The sequence below is a fragment of the Brassica oleracea genome, chromosome C9 (genome assembly GCF_000695525.1).
Source record: "Brassica oleracea var. oleracea cultivar TO1000 chromosome C9, BOL, whole genome shotgun sequence".
Lineage (NCBI taxonomy): Eukaryota > Viridiplantae > Streptophyta > Magnoliopsida > Brassicales > Brassicaceae > Brassica > Brassica oleracea.
Genome location: NC_027756.1, coordinates 29722160 through 29740890, shown reverse-complemented (window position 1 = coordinate 29740890; position 18731 = coordinate 29722160). Strand labels below are relative to the sequence as shown.

The following is an 18731-nucleotide window of genomic DNA, read 5'->3' as shown; positions in this document are numbered from 1 at the left end:
TTAACCATCCTAGCAGCAAAAGGAGAGGTCAATTTTGATTTTGATAAACCCTAAAATCGATCTATTCAAGCGCAAAGAAGAGAAGAGAAAGAGATTTTAAGGACGAGAATCATAGTGTGATTTCGCCTCTTACCGTTCGATTGGTGATGGTAGAATCCTGCAAATTAGCCAAACAGTTCGAAATCAAAGCAAGTAGAAACCGAAAAACTCAAAACAAGTTGAAGAAATTGAAAGAGTTTTAGGTTTTGAAAGGAGAGGGAAGAGAGGCGATGGGGGAGGCGATTTTTGGGGAAGTGGGAAAGAGATGGGGAAAGTTCCCTTTTTATAGGTCAACTTCATGCCCCACTTCCTAGGATTTCCCTCTATTTTACAAAATTAATTCAAATCTAATAAAATATATATTTTTTTTCGAGGAACTTACCTTCGCGGAGCGACTGCTTCGAAAAATCAGAGACTGTTCTGGTTTGAGTAACTCGGTTTTTTGATTTTTATCCTGCAAATAAGTAAAAAGAAACACAAAAACCGAAATCTAAAAGAAATATTTACACTCACCAGTGGGTTGCCTCCCACCAAGCGCTTGGTTTAAGTCACTAGCTTGACTTGGTTGGCCTATTAGGCTAATGGATGATCGCTTAGGGGAATTTCTTCACCCTCTGCGATTGTTGTCTCAGCAAGGTATGGCTTTATGCGTTGAACACTGACAACAAATTCTTCCCCTTTTGTGTTCAGCAACACAACAGCTCCGTGGGGGCGGACCTCTTTAATGATGAACGGTCCGGACCATCTAGATCTCAGCTTTCTAGGGAATAATCGTAACCTTGAGTTGAAAAGGAGCACCTGATCCTTAGGTTGAAAGTTGCGGCTGGTGATCCTCTTGTCATGGTAGGCCTTAGTTCGCTCCTTGTAGATCTTAGAGCTTTCATACGCGAGATGCCTAATTTCCTCCAGTTCGTGAATCTGCATGGATAGTCTCTCTGCTGCTGGTTTGATGTCGAAGTTGAGTAGCTTCACAGCCCAAGCTGCCTTGTACTCCAACTCAACAGGCAGGTGACAAGCGTTACCATACACTAGATTGTAGGGAGTGGTCCCGATTGGTGTTTTGTAGGCTGTTCTGTAAGCCCAGAGAGCGTTGTCTAGCTTGAACGACCAATCCTTGCGACTTTTGTTAACTGTTTTCTGCAGGATGCTCTTGATTTCTCTGTTTGAAACTTCCACTTGTCCACTAGTTTGAGAGTGATATGGCGTGGCTACCTTGCGTTGTGCACCGTTCTTCTTCAATAGACCTGCAAAGATCTTGTTGATGAAGTGACTACCCCCATCACTGATGACTCCGCGTGGTACCCCAAATCTTGGAAAGATTATGGTTTTGAACATCTTAGTCACCACCTTTGCGTCGTTTGTGGGACTGGCAATTGCTTCCACCCACTTAGAAACATAGTCAACTGCTACCAAGATGTACTCGTTCTTGAAGGGTGGTGGGAATGGTCCCATGAAGTCGATTCCCCAACAATTGAATACTTCAACCACCAAGATGAAGTTCTGAGGCATCTCATTTCGTTTACTGATATTCCCTTGTCGCTGGCATGAGTCGCATCTAGAGATGTAGGAATGGGCATCTTGAAACATTGTTGGCCACCAAAAACCGGCTTGGAGGATCTTAGATACGGTTTTAAATGTCGCAAAGTGCCCTGCATAAGAGGAACCATGACCGTGATAGAGGATTCCTGGAATCTCAGACTCAAATACACATCGTCGGAATATTCCATCCTTGCAACTTCGGTACAAGTAGGAATCATCCCAATAGTAGTGTCTTGCTCCTCTTAGAAATTTCCGTTTATCATTGCCAGTGAATTTGACAGGTTCTTTCTCAGCAGCCAAGTAGTTGGCGATTGGCGATCTCAGCAAACCATGGAAGATTAGGATATTGCTTTTGGATCGCACAGACAAGGTGTTCCGGAACGCTGGAGGAAACTGGATAGAGCGGTTGTTCTGTGATGCTTCCCAGACTGATCGAGTAAACGTGCTCGACTAGGAGGCTGTCATCAAGTGATGTATCTTCAACTATCTTCATTCTGGAGAGGTGATCTGCAACGCCATTCTCAATGCCCTTTTTTTCCTTGATTTCTAGGTCAAATTCCTGGAGCAATAAGATCCATCGGAGTAGCCTTGGTTTTGCATCCTTCTTCGTCAGCAAATACCTCAATGCTGCATGATCTGTGTGCACTATCACCATAGATCCAACTAGGTAGGATCTGAACTTTTCAAAGGCGTAGACAATTGCTAGAAGTTCCTTTTCTGTAGTTGCATAGCGACATTGAGCTTCATCTAATGTCCTGCTCGCGTAATAGATCATGTGAAGCTTCTTGTCTTTTCGTTGTCCTAGCACAGCTCCAACTGCAAAATCGCTTGCGTCTGTCATGATCTCGAATGGGAGCTCCCAGTCTGGTTGTTGCACGATGGGTGCTCTGACTAGATCTCCTTTGATCGTGTGGAAGGCTGACAAACAATCGCTATCGAACTCAAATCTTGTCTCCTTGCAGAGCAGGCGAGTGAGTGGTCTTGCGATTTTGGAGAAGTCCTTGATGAATCTTCTGTAAAATCCAGCATGTCCGAGGAACTCATGATTCCTTTGACAGAGTTTGGAGGTTGTAAGCTTATCATCACTTATATCTTTGCCTTGTCCACTTCGATTCCCTTTTCTGAGATTTTGTGACCGAGAACAATCCCATCTCGCACCATGAAGTGACACTTCTCCCAATTCAAAACGAGATGATTTTCCTCGCAGCGTTGAAGGACCCTGCACAAGTTCGACAAACACACAGAAAAGAAACTCCCATAGACGCTAAAATCGTCCATGAAAACTTCCATTATATCCTCAATTAGGTCAGTGAAAATAGACATCATGCAACGCTGGAATGTCGCAGGAGCATTGCACAAACAAAACAGCATTTTCCTGTAGGCAAAGGTGCCGTAAGGACACGTGAAGGTCGTCTTCTCCTTATCGTCTGGGTGAATGGGAATCTGAAAGAAACCTGAATAACCATCTAAAAAGCAGTAATATGGGTGGTTAGCCAATCTCTCAAGCATTTGATCAATAAATGGGAGTGGGAAGTGGTCCTTTCGTGTAGCCATATTTAATTTTCAAAAATCAATACACATACGGTGACCTGTTACTGTCCTAGTGGGTATCAATTCATTCTTTTCATTAGTAACCACAGTGATCCCCCCTTTCTTAGGAACTACATGAACATGACTAACCCACTTACTATCAGAAATCGCATAAATTACACCAGCTTCTAGAAGTGGAACCCAGATCGCATAAAGAACAAGCGAAGACTGTCTTTCCAATCTAAACAGATATGACAAATTTTCCAGGATCTTCCAATTTCATGATTGTTCTGTTTTAAAGGACTGCACTGTATTTTTTCGAGACCATCATGATGTCGCTGTCTGCAGAAGTCTTCCCGGAGATCAGCCCTTTCACAAGATTGCGCATTGAAGGAATCATCTGAATAGCATCCATGAGAGAGAACTTGACATTCATCTCTTCAAGCATCTTCTTGCACTTCATCTCTTCGCAATCCTTGCGTGATTTCTTAGCAGGGACTGGGTAGGGAACTTTTGGAATGTAGACGCGAGTGGGAACAAATTGATCTTGCGTCGTGGGTGGTTATGCGGCTGTTGGCTGTTCCGATTCATGGTCGTCGTGGACATCCTCAAGCGGAGGCTGTTCTCCCTCTTTCTGTTTTCCCTTCTCTTGAGCAGTGAGCTTCTTGGGGACAGGATCTGATAGATGTCTTCCACTTCTCAGCTCGACTGCGTTACAGTCCTTGCGATTCTTGTCTGTTTTCCCTGGGAGCGTTCCCTGTTGCCTTTTTATTGTTTCAGCAGTTTGAGCAATCTCAACGTCCATCTGCTTTATGTGGCTTGCTACAGCATCATATTTGGAATTCAATTTCGTGAACATGTTGTCCATCCGAGTGTTTATCTCTGTTGTAACCTAGTTCAGTGCTTTTCCTTGAATTTGTTGACCTTGCATAAGTTGTTGCATCATTCCCTTCAGCTCATATGGCGGACCACTCGTGGTTGCAGGAGCAGCCTGTGGATTATTCTGCCGGTTCTGAAATTGATTCTGAGCCTGGCTGAGGATGAACATCTTCCCATTCTGATTATGATTTTGATTCTGATTCTGGAAGTATGGCTTCTGATATCCAGTGTTTTGGAACTGATTTCCTTGAGATCTGTCGTTGGGGTTGTCTGGATTGGTCTTGTATGAGAACAGATGCGGGTTGTTCCTCACATTAGGGTTTGGATGGTAGTTTTTGAACTGCCAACCCTGCCCATTGACGTAACTGACCTCTTGCTGATCTTCTTCCGATGTCTCGGTTTCTGCTGCAGCAACTGTAGTACCTGGTTCCAGATTGGTTTCTTCCATGACATATATGTGATTCTGATTGTTCTTGAGCAGCAGATTGACCTTAGCGGCAAGGTCATCAATCTTCCTAGTGTTAATGCTGTTCACCTTCTTGGAACGGTCAGTCTCCTCGTTTTTGTTGGACGAACTAGCTGCCATGTTCTCTATTAGCGCGTGAGCTCCTTCTGTGGTTTGAGTCATGAAATCTCCATTGCTCACTGCGTTTAGACCATTGCAGAACTCCCATTTCACATCATCGTAGAAGATTCCTAGAACATGGTCATCGTCGAACCCGTGATGAGGACAATCTCTGAGGGTATCATTGAACCGTTCCCAAGCTTCGTTGAAAGGTTCATTAGCGAGTTGCTTGAAGGAGGAGATCTTGTTCCTTAGGGCAGCTGTTTTGGCTTTCGTGTAGAAGTGTCCCAAGAAAGCTGCTCTAACCTGTTCACAATAAGTTAGGGAACCTGTAGGTAATGACTTAAGCCATCGTGAAGCCTTGTCCGCTAGAGAGAATGGGAACACCATGCATTTGTTGTAGTCGGGTGGGACGCCGTTTGCACGAGTGAAACTGCATATCTCTTCAAAAGCTTCAATGTGTTCCATCGGTATCTCAGCTGATAGTCTATGGAACATCTTTCTCTAGACAAGATTGATCATGCCGGGTCTTATCCCAAAGTCTGCCCTTTGACATGGTGGTGGGGCGATAGCAGAGCGCGTAGCAGAGATGTTACGCGGTAGGTTTCGCTCACCAATCGGGACAGGTGGTTCCCGCTGTGCAGTCAGTTGCTGCGCTGCGATTGTTTGTTGTAACTCTTGCATTTATTGCATCTGCTGTTGCATCTGTTGCATAGACCCGGCCATTTGTTCTGGAGTGCTGAAGTTGGCCATTGTTGCAGTGATTGATTTTTGTTGACGGTTGGTTCTTCCTAAGCTTGCGAGTTCCTGATTTGTAAGCGAAATTAAGTCCCCTGGTCATGCACCTGGGTCATCAACTGCAAAAAGTATTAAACAAGTTAGAAGTTTTAGACTAAGTAAATAACCGAAAAATAAAGGTAAACCCCGTCGCAACGGCGCCAAAACTTGATACATTAAAATTGGATATTTGTCTACTGTCAAGTTAACAGTGTAGTTGTAATATCTTTAGATTCAATTCCAGAGGACCAGTTCACACTTTATCTTTATGGGATCAAAATTTAGCTAAAACGAAATGCGGGTTTTAAAGAAGTAAATATCGTAAAGAACATGTAACTAGATTAGGTTGTTTTCGATTGATTTAAAGGCGCTAGTCTAGGGTTTCTTTTCAGGTATGGAATCATAAACCAAGCAATTATTCAAGTTCAGTTTATAACAAGTCTAAACTCGGATTACTCAGGTTGAAACAACCCACTCTCGTGGTGTTAATTCCTTTGCAAGTCGGTCTTGATGCCTAAACTCTTGTTTCTATCAAGACACGATGGCAAGCTCTAGAGATCAAGTCCGATATGTTCACAATACACACTAATATCTACTCTCGCTGACTAGGGATGCAAAGCTCATTCAAATCATATCAGGTTATCAATTAACGGCCAGCCAAATCGAATAACCCTAATTCATGCACTAAGTGATCGGTTCAATGCAAGCAATAAGAACAAATATGAATGTAGACAATCTCAAGATGACTTATTTATGCTCTAGCTTACGAATCCAAAACCCTGGAACCCTAAATTAACTCGGTGACTACTCAGACATAACACAAGAACAGAGAAGCGTGATTTCTGAATAATACTGTGTATAATAGATCAAAGAAATCAGAGGGTTCAGGATAATCTTCTCTATGAGATAGATGAGGCCTTCTCCCTTACAAGTAGTAATCGCTAAATCAAAGCTCTCTCAGGTCTTTTCTTGCGTAAAAACTAAGGTAGATCTAAAATAATAAATAGGAGACTATATATATGGGAACCACAGGCGGATATAGGAAAGAAATAGGAAATCTAGGGTAAATCCCGAAATATTTGGAAAATTTCTTTTTTTATCTCTGTCGCTGGAGCAGGCACTCAGGTTGCTCCGGTTGACTGTTCTGCGCGAAAAACTCCAAATCATACTTTTCTCTCTTCTTTTCCTCTAGCTGGTCCATTTCCCATCCAATGCAACTCTAGACCTTTTATGACTCGAAAAGGGACTAAAAAGACTCGATAAAACCTTGAAAACTATTAGTAAGACATACATATAATGTGCCAAAAACACTATATATCTGTTCATCCTCTTGAGAGTGTCACGGAAGATGACGTTGACCGTGCTGGCCGTATCGATGAGAACCATGGCGACCTCGAGATCTCTTATCACGAGATCGATCACGAGTGGATCGCAGTGGGGATGGTCGATCCCGCCAGCCTCTTCTTCATCGAAAGTGATTGCTCCTTTCGGGAAGTCACTGGGCACGGACCAGGTCAGCGAATTTGTGCTCGTCTCGGCCTTGCACTGATAAGCTTTGGTGGCAGAGACGGTATCGCCGCAAAATTACGACCCTCCGATGATCATGTTCACTCTGCGGTGACTATTGTCGTTGCCCTTTTCGTCCTGTCTTCTGCCGCGCTTTTCTCCCAATTGGTTCCCTTGGAAAGAGTTCTCTGTCGGAGAGCCTTATCGTTCCTCTAAGGGCGGTCTGAATCACGGACGAGATCTTTTATCCTAAACACTTTGGCGAGTTCTCCCGCATGTAGCTTTGCGGCTAACCTTGCGCCGAGAACTTTGCATTTAACGGATGAGTGGCCGCAGGCCTGGTGAAAGTCGGAGAAGACATTCTCGTCGTAATTTAGATTTCGGGTCCATGTGTTACCCGTCGTCTGGCCTTGCTCCGGTCCGAAGTTGATGGCGTAGTTATGCGCTCCATGGGTCTCTTCTTCCCCGTGATGGACATTTTTATCGTTTCAGGGGTTTCTCTTTTTCGACTTCTAGTCCGACCCATGATCTTTTGACGATGTCTTTGTCAGCCTTTGCTTTTGTGACAAGAATTTCGTCTCCTCCTCGATGATCATGTAGTCTATGGCTTTGTGGAGCGCATCTTGGATCGTACGCAGCTTATCCAAAGTTATCCACTTCTTGAACTTCGACTTGTACCAGAGCCTCTTTCGGAGCGCGTCTACGGCTACTTTGTCGCTTATTCCACTGACTCTATCCATAACGGTCTTGAACCGTTTTATGAAGTGGCGGAGAGATTCATCCTCACCTTGGGAAATGCTCCAGAGATCTACATCGGAGGTTTCTCGATCTTTGAACATAGAGTACTGCTTGAGAAATTCCGAGGCGAGTTGGCGGAAACTTTCGATGGAATTTTGCCTCAGGCGAGAGAACCACTCAAGTGCTACTCCTCCGAGGTTTCGAAGAAGAGGCGGCATTCGCTGGCATCTCTTTCGTTTTCTCTAACTTGGCTCTCCCCATCGCGATCTGGAGAGTCTGTAGGTGTGACTTTGGATCGCTTGTACCGTCGTAAGGTGTTACCTTGACCTTTCCAGGATCCGAAACCCTAGGTCCGGTGATGCAAGTAGTGAAGGGCGTTTTTCAAGACTCCTCGAGTAGTAGATCAATCTCGGGTGCGGTGCTGGTAGCGTGTTGGATCTGAGATTGCACCGTTCTAACCTCTACTACCGTTTTAATGAGATGATCGCGAAGATCTCGAATCTCAGATTTTTTGCTAGCAGATTTGCGACCTTGTCGGCATTTGCCGCGAGTGTTCCGAGTTTGCTCATCGGCCAGTTCTTCCTGTTTGTCCCAGAAGATGGCTTCTTCTTCTTCTTTGATCATAGGGTTGTCAAACTGGGAGTTGTCTTGAGCCGCGCGGCTCCTAGTTCGACGCGGATGCACGTCTGCGTCTTCGTATGTAGGCTCGGACTGACTGCTAGAATCCACGTCGACATGTCAGATTTCTCCTTCTTCTTTATCTTCCACGACAGGAGGAAGATCTTCCGGGTTTTTCCGTGTTGGCGCGGGATTGACTTCGTCGGGATTTTTCCCAGACGGTTTTCCCAGCACGCTGCCTGACCGGTCAGAAGGAGTCGTGAAATCAAGTCTTCTTCCGCGGATTTGGGTTGTTCTGCGCAGAAAAACTACCATGGTTCTGGTTGTTATGTTTTCAACCTGTTTAGCGAGAGAACTCATGACATTCTTCTGTTCTGTTGACTTCTTTTCGAAAGTTGAGAACATCTTATCGACCTCCTCGAACACTGTGGTGTTAGCGTTAACCGGGGTAACGTTCGCTGCTGGAGTATTTTCAACGTCGTTGTCGGCAGCGGTGCCGCCACTGGTTTGTTGGTTGTTGAGATCATCAGTTGACATGTTTGATCGAGCGTTGGTTGCTGAGAGTTAGATTGATCCGTACCTCCCCTCCCTCCTTGTAGCGCCAAACTATGGAAACCGAAATCCGCCTTGTCGATTTCCGTTGATTTAGGAAAGATAGGAAACCCTAAATTTCCCAGAGGTCCCGGATATCTGCTAAACCACACGCCAAGCAATCAGAACACGAAAATATAGACGAAAAGTAAATATGAGAATAGAAAAGAGAGAAAAAGTGTTTTATTCCGAATCCGCGTATGAGTGTTACAACAAGGTAAGAGCCTTGGCTACAAGAGCAGTCGGCGAGATCCTTAGTTCTAGCAACCTAAGACTGCGGAAAACCTAGTTGAGTCGCAGCTCGATAACAAAAATGGAAAGTTGCCTTAAATGCTCTTAATTGCTAAGTTTTGCTCTGAGTAGAAAAATTGCGTCCCTCTGCATCTTCAGCCTCGACATCCTTATATACTCCTTGTAGAGGCGGTTTGCTATTTCCCTTTCTGCCCTCGGTCGAGTTTATCACATCGCGGAAATATTCCATTTTTCTTCGATCTTCATATTTATCTTTGGAAACTTCACATTTATCTTCCGATCTTGACATTTATCCTCTCCTGCGGAATAGAAGCTAGACCGTCATAACGATTGGCTCGATTTCGTATAAAATCGTAAGTGGGCTTCTAGCCGCGTTTTGTACCCTTTCGGACCGTTGCTCGACTTAAGTGTTTTTACGATTAATCGAAAGAGCGCTTCCGAAACGATGCCGATTCCGCAGTAAGTTTGAATTTTCTCGTATAGTGGAGGCAGTTCGAGGTGTTTAGTTAACCGTTGCCGTTTTATACGATCAATTCGAACTTCTCAAGAGAAAATGAGTTCTTACGATTATAAATCGTAAAGTTGCAACGGTGATTCCGATCGAGACGAAACAAGAGCAGGTTCAATCCAATCCCGAAGAAGGGAGCTACGAGGATGGGACGAAGCCAGGCTAGTTGATCCGACTCGCCCGTTCGGCGAGTTGGACGGCTTGCTCGATTCAACTTGCCCGTTCGGCAAGTTGGACGGTGTGTTCGGTCCAACTCGCCGCTTCGGCGAGTTGGACGATGGTTGTTTCGCTGTTCGGGATCTGTTTGTCTGAGGCCTGGAGTAACCTTCCTCGAAGACTTATCGTGTGAATCCTTTTCGGAGTTGTTACAAAACTCGATTTAGTTTTTCCACTTCTCTTTTCTTTTGAATTTTTCTCTCTTTTTCAAAGTTTTCAAAGAGGACATTTTCCGGGAAGTTTTCTGACATTGATTCCGTTGTGACCGATTTTGAACCCAACAAGTTGTGCCTTTAAAAAGGCTGCCTTCGTACCCTTATCGGGATCAAACCAAACGTAGTTCTTAGGTAATATCTTGTGTATGTGGTATAAGATGGGATTGTCTGAGAGGACTCCTTGTTTAGCTTGTCATCTTGGCTTCTCTTCTAGCTGGGAAGCTAGGAGAGAGCTGTTTTGTTCAAATAGGCGATTACGTCTCTACTATAGCTTGGCAGCTAAGAGAGAGAGGTCTCTTCTTGAGATAGGCAATTAAGTCTCTCCTATAGCTAGGCAGCTAGGAAAGAATACTATTTTTGAGATAATGATTAAGTATCCTCAGATCGTCAGACCTCTAGGTCTCCAGGTCGTCAGGTCTCCAGGTCGTCAGGTCTCCAGGTCGGCAAAGCAGGTAGACGGTGTGACAAATATGCAGCTTGGCTGCTAAGCGATTTGGCAGCTAGGCAGTGCGATAACTAGATAGCTGGATTGTTAGATTGCCGAGAGCTAGGAAGCTATGCAGTTTTGACAGCTTGATCTGGTTGTAAGCTAGGCGATCTGGCCGCTAGGCGGCTTGACAGCTTGGCATCTAGGTGATCTGGCTGCTAGGCAACTTGACAACTATGCAGCTAAGAAATATGGCAGCTAGACAGCTAGGCAGCAAGGCAGCAAGGCATATGCAGCTGTGTAGCTAGATTGCTGAGAGATAGGCAGCAAGAAGTTTGGTAGCAAAGAGTTAGGCGTCAAAGAGTTAAATGATAACAAGTGAAAATAAAAGATACTAGGTGTTTTCCTACTCCATGTGCAGTCATAAAATTGTTAAATTAAAATTATATTTAAAAAGAAATTTTTATTGTTCTTTTCTATTTTAATATTTTCTTTTCAATATTTTAATAAAAATTTGATTTAATTGAACATAAAATTAAGATGAAATAATTAATTTTGTTTATTTTAAATTATATTAAAAATAAATATGTATATATAGTTAAAATTATAATCAAAGGCAGGTTTTTTATCTATTTATTTTGGATAAAATATATTAAATACAGTTGGATAAAATTAATAAAAATTGATATAAAGGTTGTATAATTATCAAAGAGTATAACTAAACAATATTTCTAAAATTTGTATATATATAAAAGAAGCTAATAATATTACTATTTAAAAAAAAATTGTAAAAAAATTGAAAACCCTGTTTGGTAATAAAATTGTATAATTATAAGAAAAATAGAAATTTATAATATTTAGCAATTTATAAAATATTTTTATATTTTTATTCGTATATTATTTAATGTAATATTTGAATAGATTTACTTTAATGATGATATACAATTTACTATCATATTACAAAAAGTTTACCAAACATATAAAAAAATATTAAATGTAATTGTCCATGTGACATTAAGTCATAAACCATGTCATATATTCTAGTATGCATGTCATATTTACTTTTAAATTTAAATTATATTTAGAAATTTTTTTTTATTATTTTTTCTATTTTGTCATTTTCTTTTCAATATTTTAATATAAAGTTCGATTGAATTGAACATAAAATTCAGATAAAATAAATAATTTTGTTTATTTTAAAATATATTTAAAAATAGATATGTATATAAATTTAAAATTATAATCTTAGACAGGTTTTTTCTATTTCTTTTGGATAAAATATATTAAATCAAGTTGGATAAAATTAATAAAAAATTATATAAAGGTTGTATAATTATCAAATAGTAACTAAACAATATTTCAAAAATTGGTAGATATATAAAAGAAACTAATAATATTACTATTAAAAAATTTCTTTTAAGAAAATGAAAATCTGGTTTAGTAATAAAGTTGTATAATTATAAAAAATAGAAATAAATAATATTTCAAAATTTGTAAAATATTATTATATTTTTATTATTATGTTATTTAATTGCATATTTGAATAGATTTACTTTAATGATGATGTATAATTTACTACACTATTATAAAAAGTTTACCAAACATATAAATAAGTGTTAAATGTAATTATCCATGTCATATTAAGTCATAAACTATGTCATCAATTTTCGTATGTCATGTCATATTTATCTAGTGAAAATGATTGCAGAATATATGTGTTAAAATTATTTCGTAAATAATGTCTAGAGCATAGAAAGATGGTAAGAATGAATAAATGACTTCTCTTTTACGATGAGTATGTGGATCTTATGTCAGGAAGAAATGATGAATTTGTGCAATCTTCTTCTCCTTTTCTTCTCTTTTCCTATCATGGAGAACTCTTCTTTTTACTAGGCAATTCTTTTCATTTTATATCTAATTTCTAGGTGGAGAGAATGTCATCTATGGTCATTAATTGGAATAAATGACTATATTATTGACAAAGGCCATTGACCAAGACCCTTGACCAAAAATTATTGACTTAGTCTTCGTGGGTTTCATGTAATATGGGCTTTCGATCTGTAGTGGGAGGCATTAGTTCTCGAATAACCGAGTCGGACTTACGGTTTGGACTTAAGGTGAAACCCGGCTCCTACATTGTGGTTTAATCAATGACAAATGGTTGACGTTGTACAACTACTATGAAAAAAACAGTATAATACACACAATACGATATATTGTGTTTTCTAGCACTAACTGTAACCGTATATGAAAATGAGCTAGCGCAACACCCAAAATTATCCAAACATCGCACTCGTCATAATAACCATCTTATCTATATACTCTGTAGTGACTACTCACCGTCCCTTACTTGTGGTTGAAATGAGACGTGCTAGTCTTTCCCAAGTACAGTTACTCTCACATGGAAATTGCCTTCTTCCCCTTTACTCTTTTGTTTTTTTTTTGTTAATTGTGTACTAGGATTGATGTTGGGAGGGAATCTTTCATTAATGCGAGTGATGTAACCTTGAATGGTTCACAAAATTTCTTCCTTTCTGTCATCTAATTATCTCCTGAATTTCTTCTCATAACCTCTCCTTTAAATCTGATGATGCGTTTGAGCAACCTCTCATCACTACACTGAGAAACCAAAGTAAAAGATTCACAAGAGTGAGCTACACAGAGAGAGTAACGATGGATGATCATGAAAGCCCTCTTTTGTCCAAGGAGTCATCATCGTCGTCATCATCATCATCCGTGGTGGCTTCCTCGTTTAAATGGATTCTGAAAGTTTTAATGTCCGTGATTTTCGTTGCATGGGTTGTTTTCCTTTTTGTGTACCCTGGGAAACTCGGCGATGGAATTCTTACAAATTGGAGAGCTGTTTCTTCCCACACTCTCTTCGGCACCACAGGTTTTACATTTCTTCTAATTTTCCGACAAAAAAGTTTTAAAATTGTAACTAATATTCATTTTCATCCTCCGAATTTGCAAAAAATATTTGCAGGAAGCATGTTCTTGATTTTCAGTGGTCCGATTCTTGTTATCTCCGTCTTAGCTTCTCTCTATCTGATCATCTCCGGAGAAGAGAATGTGTTCACTAAGTACGTGTGGTCCACGTTCATTACTTTAGTGTGATAACTAGTTGATTTTAAGACAACGTCCATCATATATGATTGCTATAAATTCCGAAGAAATTTAAAGATTTCAGTATACACAAACTTTTTTTTTTTAACTAATTTTAGTATACACAAATATATATATATATAATTTGAAATTGATATTGCATATTTGCATAAGAGCTTAAATTGCTTTGGAACAATGTAAGAAAGAGTTTATTCATATATAACAATAACAATGTAAGAAAGAGTTAGAAAGTGAAGTTAAAACTTATAAATAAATATACAGTAAGTCATTTTGGATACTGTCAATTTTATTAATTCCATATTTATTTCGGTGTTTATTGAAGGAAGAAGATATCGAAATTCCCAAGGTTCAGGCTGTGGACATTTCCTGTTCTTGTGGATGGGCCATTTGGAGTTGTTTCTGCAGCTGAGTTTCTTGGAATTATGATCTTCTCTGTCTTCTTCCTCTGGGCTATCTATGCATATACCATGAGGGATCTTGACCTTCTTGATCTCTTCCATGTGCTTCCCGAGGATAGAAGGTTCTTAAAGCTAATTTTCTTTGTTTCTTCCCTTCTTTATATATATATATATATTTTTGCTTCTCATTCCAATTACGGTGTGTCCTCAGTATGCTTCTGTTGGAGATAACGGGTCTGCGTTTCGGGATGATTGGACTGTTGTGTATGGTGTTTTTGTTTCTTCCAATCTCGAGAGGCTCCATTCTCCTCCGTCTTGTCGATATCCCTTTCGAGCATGCTACAAAGTATCACGTTTGGCTTGGTCATATCACCATGGCTTTCTTCTCCTTTCATGGCCTCTGTTATGTTGTTGCGTGGACCGTTCAAGGTCGACTTTTAGAGCTTGTAAGTCTCTTCCTTATTTAGTTTTTTTTGTTTTTAACTTATTTCTGTTGTGAATCTCACATATAATCCTATTATGAAGCTTCGTTAGTACTTACTCTATCCCTGTCTCTCAGTTATTCGAGTGGAAAGCTATTGGAATCGCAGTGTTACCTGGAGTTATCAGTCTTGTAGCGGGTTTACTTATGTGGGTTACATCGTTACAGTACGTGAGGAAGCATTACTTTGAGCTTTTCTTCTACACCCATCAACTCTATATTGTCTTCGTCGTCTTCTTGGCACTTCACGTGGGTGACTACTTATTCAGCATAGTTGCTGGAGGAATATTCCTTTTCATTCTCGACCGTTTCTTGAGGTTCTGCCAATCCAGAAGGACTGTAGATGTAATCTCTGCAAAGAGTTTTCCCTGCGGGACTTTAGAGCTCGTCCTTTCGAAACCACCGAGTAACAATTCTGTTTCCCCTACCTCTAATCTAAAGCATTTACTGACTTTTTTTTTTAAATGTCCAACTCTAGATATGCGATACAATGCACTGAGTTTTGTCTTCCTCCAAGTAAGGGAGCTATCATGGCTACAATGGCATCCCTTCAGTGTTTCATCAAGCCCTCTAGATGGGAAGCATCATGTTGCCGTTCTCATAAAGGTTCTTGGTGGATGGACTGCAAAGCTTAGGGACAAGTTGTCAAAGCTATACGAGGCAGAGAACCCAGATCAGCTCCTTTCTCCTCTGTCATATCCCAAAATCACAACTTGCGTGGAGGGCCCTTATGGCCATGAATCTCCATACCACCTGGCGTAATGAGTTATAAATTTGCTTTGTATATTTGAAATTTGTTTCAATACAAATAAAGCTCGTATTTTTGATTGCAGGTACGAGAATCTGGTCTTAGTAGCAGGAGGAATCGGGATTTCGCCATTTTTCGCCATCTTAAGTGATATCCTACAAAGAAAAAGAGATGGGAAAGCTTGTCTACCAAAGAAGGTTTTAGTTATCTGGGCAATCAAAAACTCAGACGAGCTCTCTCTCCTCTCATCGATCGACATTCCTTCCCTTTGCCCTTCTTTCTCTCAGAAAATGAACCTTGAGATTAACATCTATGTCACAAGACAATCCGAGCCTCTCTTGGTAAGTTTTACATAAAACATTTTGCGCTTAAAGCCTTAGTTTGTTGAATATTGTTTTGTTTCACTGTCATACAGGAAGATGGAATGGTTCACAAGATGGTGAATCCTTCTGTGAAGCCAAGGAGCAACGGGTGTCCCATGTCGGTATTAGTTGGTACAGGGGATAATATATGGTCTGGACTCTATCTGGTATCATCCACCATCGGGTTTGTTTTAATGATCACATTGTTGGACATCTTTTACATAAACAAATTCAACATAACGGCGTGGTGGTACAAGGGACTTCTTTTCGTGGTTTGTATGGTTGCAAGTGTGTTGATTTTTGGAGGTCTTGTTGTTGTTTTCTGGAATCTTTGGGGTGAAAAAGCCGGTGATGTAGAACCAAATGGCCACGACAAGGTGACTACGAATGGAGAAGAACTACATAACCCATCTGCGGAACTTAAAGGCCTTAACACAGAAGACGATATTCAGAGTTTCATCACTACTCGTTATGGCACGAGACCTGATTTTAAAGGTACGATTATAACTAGAGTTGACCGATCCGTTTTCATTACCCAGTACTCTCCGGATGGATTCAATTCGATTCAGCTATACCGGCCTGTTCTAGTGCAAAACAAAATTATAAATGGTTTTCTGTTGTTTTGTCTTTGAAAACACATTTTAATTTGCAGAGATATTTGAGTCATTGAATGAGAAATGGGGAAGTGTTGATGTTGGAGTTATTGTATGCGGACCGGCCAGTCTTCAGTCTACCGTTGCCAAAGAGATACGTTCACATAGCATCTGGCGATCCACGAATCATCCACTTTTCCACTTCAACAGCCACAGCTTCGACTTGTAACTTTGCTTTCAAGGCTGAAGATAATTATGTAATCAATCTGTGGAATCTAAAAGAAAAAGTATGCATATGTATGTAATAGCAGTCTGTATGTATTAAGGATACAGCTATGGGGAATATGTGACTTTCTATTTTCATGTATAATTATGCAAATATATGAGCTTCTTATATTGTACTATTAGATAATAACCCGTGCGCAAGCGCGGATAAGTTTTTATAATAGTGTTTATTTATTAAATAGTTTTAACATCTTGCAACCCTACAATTTTTATCGATTATAAAATAACGAATATAAATGTTGGTCTCTTAAATATATCATCCTTGTTGAATAGTTGACGTATTACATCTCATTTTAATTATTTTTAAGACTTCATATGCACAAAAGGAAATTAATTTTTGCGGCTGACACAAATCATTAAATTCAAATAAGCAACATCGATTGTATAATGACGAAATGAGATTATGTTTTCTCCTCTAGATTTGTTTACTATTGACTCTCTATAAGTGATTTCATTTTCTATCTCTATAAAATTGTGTTTTCGTTCCCGTCTATGTTTCATTGATATGAGCAGTTTCTTTTTTTAACTTCTTCTATGAATTCGGTGAATTACATAAATGTCAATTTAAAAAAAAAATAGACATCTGTAAAAATTAATTTCATTCTAGATACATATCTAAGAATTAAATTTTGAAAAATAATCACCGGCAAACTGTATTAACATGTTAGTGTTCAAATCTAATATAACAAATTGTTATAGAATATAAGTGCAAACTCGAAATATAAATGTCTGTCTAGTATATATTCACCAACTCGGTCAGAAAATCATCTAATTCAAGAACAACAAAACAAATTAATTATTTCACCAGTTCGGGTAATATCTGAATCCGAAAGTGATGCGCCCCAGTCTATGGATCAGCACATGGAATCAGCATCGGATGATGATCAGGACGATCAGATTATTTCGACTGAGGTTCATTCATCCGTTCGTACTAGACAGACCGACCGTGCAGTGTACCGGATCGACCCGCGTATGTCCGGCAAGGAGCTTAGGCTGGATCCACGTCCCGTGGTCCGAACTGACCGTACTGAAGCCCGTCCTTCCCGACCAATTCGTCAAGCTAGGACTGATGATCGAGACAGAATCAACTTCGAACGCACCGATTCCAATTCAGACCGTAGCTTCTCATTTCTCGTTAGGCTGGGCCGTACCGCATGTACTGACGGACGTACTGATGGACTGACCGACTACTTTGATCCAATCTTTGAGTTTGATCATTAGGAATTCTCTAAGGCAACGATACTGAAGCTCTCAGATGTCTCGGTCATATTTGGTCCAGTTCAGTTCGTGAGAAACTACATTCAGGACGAACGGACCGTCTGGCTCATGTAATGGTCCTTACCGCGGGTTGTGCCGCCGAATACATTGAATCTGGACAGAAGTAGGCGAAGAGACCATTGACCAGTCTTCTTGTTCTTTTCCGTGTTTGACTAGATCTGGTCAAGCTTATGTTTTCTATGCATTGTTTTTACACATTTCTCATCAATTCTCTTTGACTAAGAATTCTATAAGTATGTAACTCAACTTCAGATTTTGGATCGATTTTCCTTTTATAAAACTTGACTTTTTACTCTCTTTGTTCTTCTTCAAGAACTTGTCTTGATTGCTTGGTGTGGCTAGCTCCAAACAATTCTCTCTTTCTCGTTGGACCGGTGAGTCACATCCGGCAACAGATTGAGAACCATCTCCTTGTCGGACCTGTGAGTCATATCAGGCGACAATTAGACACTGGAATATCGAAGGCCGTTCCGCACCCTTCGTGAGACCCAACGATCCATCCGTTCTCCCTTCGGAGTTCTTATCAAAACCGTACCGGCTGAGTGTTCCGTTCTTAGGGCGTATCAGTTTGGTATCAGAGCCACTCAACCGGTATCATCTAATCATTCCATCTTCTCTTCTTTCATTTTCTTCAAGCACTTCTTCTTCTTCCTATCTTGAATCTGGGCCCCTCTTTATCATCTATATATATGGGCCCCTCATTACCATCCACATATAAAAAAAAAAAGAGAAAAGAAAAAGTATAAAAAAGAAGAGATTGATTTGTGGATTGGTGGTGGAAGAGTAAACCTGCTGGCTGAGGAGAAATCCAGCCTTTGAGCTGGTTAAGGCGGATTCCAAACCAAAACTTTCTTATCTTTCTTTCTTACCAAAATCCCATTGTTTTGTTTGGATCTTCCCATTGGGTTTTCTTAGACTTGTCTTACTTAGAACCTTGAGAAACAAAGATCTTGAGTGAATCACTATAAAACTTGAGAGAAACACGTGTGTGTGTAAGGATCAAACACTCAAGGGTGTGAGGTTTTATCTAACTTTCCGTGTTTAAGATTTTCAGGAAACC

At 40.3% G+C, this 18731-nt stretch overlaps 2 protein-coding genes across 2 annotated transcripts; one reads left to right on the top strand and one right to left on the bottom strand.

Annotated features, from left to right (window-relative positions):
- Nucleotides 1-3670: 3670 nt before the first annotated feature.
- Nucleotides 3671-5020, bottom strand: LOC106314755. The gene is made up of 2 exons (XM_013752585.1): nucleotides 4033-5020; nucleotides 3671-3930 (listed from the first exon to the last, which is right to left on the bottom strand). The coding sequence occupies exons 1-2, from the start codon at nucleotides 5018-5020 to the stop codon at nucleotides 3671-3673; spliced, it is 1248 nt and encodes a 415-aa protein (XP_013608039.1).
- Nucleotides 5021-12757: 7737 nt separating this feature from the next.
- On the top strand, nucleotides 12758-16572 carry LOC106318432 (ferric reduction oxidase 7, chloroplastic). Its single transcript, XM_013756407.1, has 9 exons — nucleotides 12758-13293; nucleotides 13387-13483; nucleotides 13849-14046; nucleotides 14136-14370; nucleotides 14484-14811; nucleotides 14884-15163; nucleotides 15239-15494; nucleotides 15569-16010; nucleotides 16168-16572. Exons 1-9 carry the CDS (start codon nucleotides 13074-13076, stop codon nucleotides 16335-16337), a joined length of 2226 nt encoding a protein of 741 aa, XP_013611861.1. The 5' UTR covers nucleotides 12758-13073; the 3' UTR covers nucleotides 16338-16572.
- The last annotated feature ends 2159 nt before the right edge of the window (nucleotides 16573-18731 follow it).